We start from the raw sequence: 3,489 nt of genomic DNA, 5'->3' as shown, positions 1-3,489 counted from the left end.
CCCTGTATATGATGAAACATTTAAAGAAAATATTGATAATAGTAATATTAATAATATTAATAATCAACCAATTTATATACAGGGTGTTCCGTAAAAGGTGTTAGAAACAAAAATGTCAGATTGGGAGGGTTATGCTGAACAACAATACCCTTTGGCAAAATGTAAAATGAGGCTTGGTTTTCTCATTATAAGCGGAAAACACTGACTAATAAGAGCGTGTGATTCATCCGCGCTCAGTGACGGACGTCTTGGCTCGAGTCGTGGCGCCCGATCATAGTCAGGGGAACAAGTGCTTGACATGGTAAAATGTGTTTTAAGAAACTAACATTAATAACAATACATGGAAATTGTCCGTTCTTAATTATGAATATAAATTAATATACTTAATCGTTATTCAAGTGGAATGGTTGGGGAAGAGGAATTCAAGATAAATGAGAAATTAAAAAGTCGCAACAAACATTGAATTTAAAAGAACTGCAAGAACAGTGCAGATTGGATTTACTCATTCATCCACAAGTGCACTTGCTCCGAGGAAGATGGGTCACGGTCAATGGGTCATCTTGCCGATCCTTGCCGCTCGCAGATAGAACAAATGGTCGGAAAATTGTGGAGTGAAAAGTGACAGTGAAAAGTGAAAGTGACCTGCGAATGGTCAACATTCAAAAATTGATTTTATTTTTGAAACTTTCCCAATATCGTTTTATTGTCATAACGTCAATTATGCCCAAGGTTCGATTTGGATTTATACCTGAGTTCCCGAGTGTCTAGGAGCGTTTCGCGCAGATTGGAAGTGGTGAAGGTCGCATCGAACTCCTTCCACACGTCTCAGTACACATGGTAAAGTATTGAGATACGCAGAACGATCAAAAACTGAACTGTGCCCGCTCCTAGACTATCGGGAACTCAGGTATAAGTCCTTGCGATTTTAATTTTTAGGTTTCGCACAACCATTTGCAGGTGCTTTTTCACCAACAGCTGCTTCCGCTGCGCCTATAACAGATCCGACCGCTGCACCTATGATGTTGCCTAAACCGGGAACGACACTGCCAATCCCGGCACCGATAGCAGCGCCAGTCAGTACTTGCATACCAGCAGAATCACCACTCGTCGTATTTACGCAGTTCCCATACGTGACATCTCGTTTATCTCTGTTGATGTTTTTATTTACTAAATCATTTATTTGCAATGTGTCAATCTCTGTACTTCCTAATTTTATTTCTTCTTTTCTCTGATACGGACTTGCATCAACTACCGATAGCATTAGGCTATAGGCAATCGCAATTTTTCCTAGTAAACCTAAGAATTTCTTCATACTATCAATCAGGCTTCTGAAATCGGCGGTTTTGATTTCTTCGGTTAAAATTTATGTCTCCGGACGAACAAAGTCAGCAACTTAGCCTTGGAATGCCAAAGGTTTCAGATGGATTTGAGCTAGTTCCAGATCGTTACTGCAACAGATATTGTACAAATTTCAGATAGGAGTGTGGAATCCACACTGTCAATAACGGTGCAAACCAATACGAATATGATTTTAGGAAGTACTACTTGAGGCATGAGAATGGAAATAGTGGATTTGATAGTATATCATATTTTATGATAATTCATGATGATATATGACATAATCAATGTAAGGGAAACTTTCAGATTACGACAGTAAACAGAGGCTTTAAGCTTCATTTTGAGTTAAAATTGAATCCATTTGTTTCAATACTAGCAAAGTTATTGACACTTAAAGTTTAGCAATTCTTCTGGTAGATCATCCTACAATGGAATTCAACGATATTTTCTTCCTAGTCTATTTTCATCCCATTAGAATTAATTTGCAGAAGACTTCCAAACAACATAATAGAAATTAAAGACTTCAAGCTTTGTTTTGAACTAAAGTTGTATCCATTCTTCTAATAGTAATTCTTTCTAATATCAACTATTGAAGTGTCATCATATTATTCATTATGATTTAATGTTAGGAAATTGGCATGTTTTTATTTATTGACGGTTTTCATCCCTTAACCCTTTGTACTCCGAACCATCCCGGACGTTACCAGCTACTCGGCGCCACTTTATCGCAAAAACGTGCATTTACGAATCCATGTATTTCTCAAAAAATTACACTAAGTTGATTCCCCGGTATCACTAATAAACTTTCATGTCCTCTCAGAGGGGACATTCGAGTGATACATTAGAATTACGATGTCCGCTCAGAGGGGACAGAAGAGTGCAAAGGATTAAGATTCGATTAACGCAAAATTGCCACACAGGGAATATAGATATACAGGATGTCCCAGAACTCGTGGTACATTTTTTAATGGGAGGTTTCTGAAATGATTTTGAACAATATTTTCCTTTGTCAAAATGTTGTCCAAGGCGTGATTGTCGAGTTATTAACAAAAAACCCTGACCAATCAGAGCTCTCGTATAGCGGGCGGCTAGAAGTGCGACACCTGCCTTGAATGTCGCTGCGCTCGTGCCGAAAGCCAAGGATTAAAGAATAGTTGCATGTAAAAATGAACTAACAAATTGGTTAAATGTCAGAGGAAAGAAAGCAATTAGTGTTGGGCGCATGTGGTTTTTAAGCAATGACTTTAACAACTTTTCTTAGAAAAAATAAACACAAAATTTCTTTCATTACTATTTAGCTGATTAAGATAAACAAACAATAATACATTTCTCTTTCCGTTACCTTATGATTAAATAAAACTCAAAACACACATTCTTTTTGCGCATAGCACGAACTGCTTACAATGAGCTCTCCNGTATCATTCAAAGTCAGTTTTCATCCTTTGAGAATTAATTTCAGTATAATTATTGAAGAAACTGCATTGAAGATACTTTGATAACTGAATTGAAAATGATATTACGAAAGTATTCGAAATGATAATGTACAATAGTTTATGGTAGCACATTCTGGTTTATGACAGTTTATGATGATTGTATGATAGCTTATGGTACTTTGTGATAGTGGTACTTTGTGTTAGCACGGAGTGGCATGTAGCAGTAAGAATTAAGTCTACCAGAGTTATAATCTTGGATCTTTATTTACTATTCCTGAAAATCTGAAAAGATTCTGATGTTATATCACTATGCAATGGCTATACTCCTTTTCATTTGTCTAATCTCGACATAAGTAAGTTACCGATTTCATATGCATCTGAAATCTAGGACATGTCGAAATGATTAAAGGAAATTGGGCGCTGACTCTCAATCTTTTAGACCGTAAAACCCGGCCATGGGGGTATGCATGGCAGTTCGGTATTCGACTCTTTACCCGCGAGTTTTGTCCGGGTTCTCATCGGTCTCAAGGCATCGTTCAGCAAACTCCCCGAATCACAAGATTCTTAAACGGCTTACCCGGGGATGAACGCATTGTCTACAACGGCTGTGAACCCATGAAGTTCCGTCGTACAGTATCGCGATCAACTAGGGTCAGCACTTAGGCCACCGACACGCGATACCGCTGACTGGACAGAGCGACCGAGCAACTGGTATGGT

The 3,489-nt window shown here is 38.1% G+C and overlaps 1 protein-coding gene across 2 annotated transcripts; it reads right to left on the bottom strand.

The window, feature by feature from the left end:
- Positions 1-647: 647 nt before the first annotated feature.
- On the bottom strand, positions 648-1,475 carry LOC113464245 (uncharacterized). 2 transcript variants are annotated; one of them, XR_003389099.1, is made up of 2 exons: positions 1,240-1,475; positions 648-1,148 (listed from the first exon to the last, which is right to left on the bottom strand). XR_003389099.1 is itself a non-coding variant. In XM_026813051.1 (2 exons), exons 1-2 carry the CDS (start codon positions 1,310-1,312, stop codon positions 926-928), a joined length of 315 nt encoding a protein of 104 aa, XP_026668852.1. In that variant the 5' UTR covers positions 1,313-1,475; the 3' UTR covers positions 648-925. The 2 variants fall into 2 exon arrangements, 1 of the variants encoding a protein (XP_026668852.1); XM_026813051.1 differs by having other exon boundaries at positions 648-1,167.
- Positions 1,476-3,489: the final 2,014 nt, after the last annotated feature.

The sequence above is a fragment of the Ceratina calcarata genome, unplaced genomic scaffold (assembly GCF_001652005.2).
Source record: "Ceratina calcarata isolate Rehan_Ccalc_2016 unplaced genomic scaffold, ASM165200v1 scaffold3079, whole genome shotgun sequence".
In the NCBI taxonomy this organism is placed as follows: domain Eukaryota; kingdom Metazoa; phylum Arthropoda; class Insecta; order Hymenoptera; family Apidae; genus Ceratina; species Ceratina calcarata.
This window is presented reverse-complemented; position numbering and strand designations above follow the sequence as displayed.

What these genes read in the sequence shown, in the direction of transcription:
- LOC113464245 (XM_026813051.1), bottom strand. Translation starts at nt 1,312, where the DNA reads ATGAAGAAATTCTTAGGTTTACTAGGAAAAATTGCGATTGCCTATAGC. An exon ending in GCTATCGGTAGTTGATGCAA is followed by an intron (nt 1,168 to 1,239) that starts GTCCGTATCAGA and finishes TAAATGATTTAG; the next exon opens with TAAATAAAAACATCAACAGA.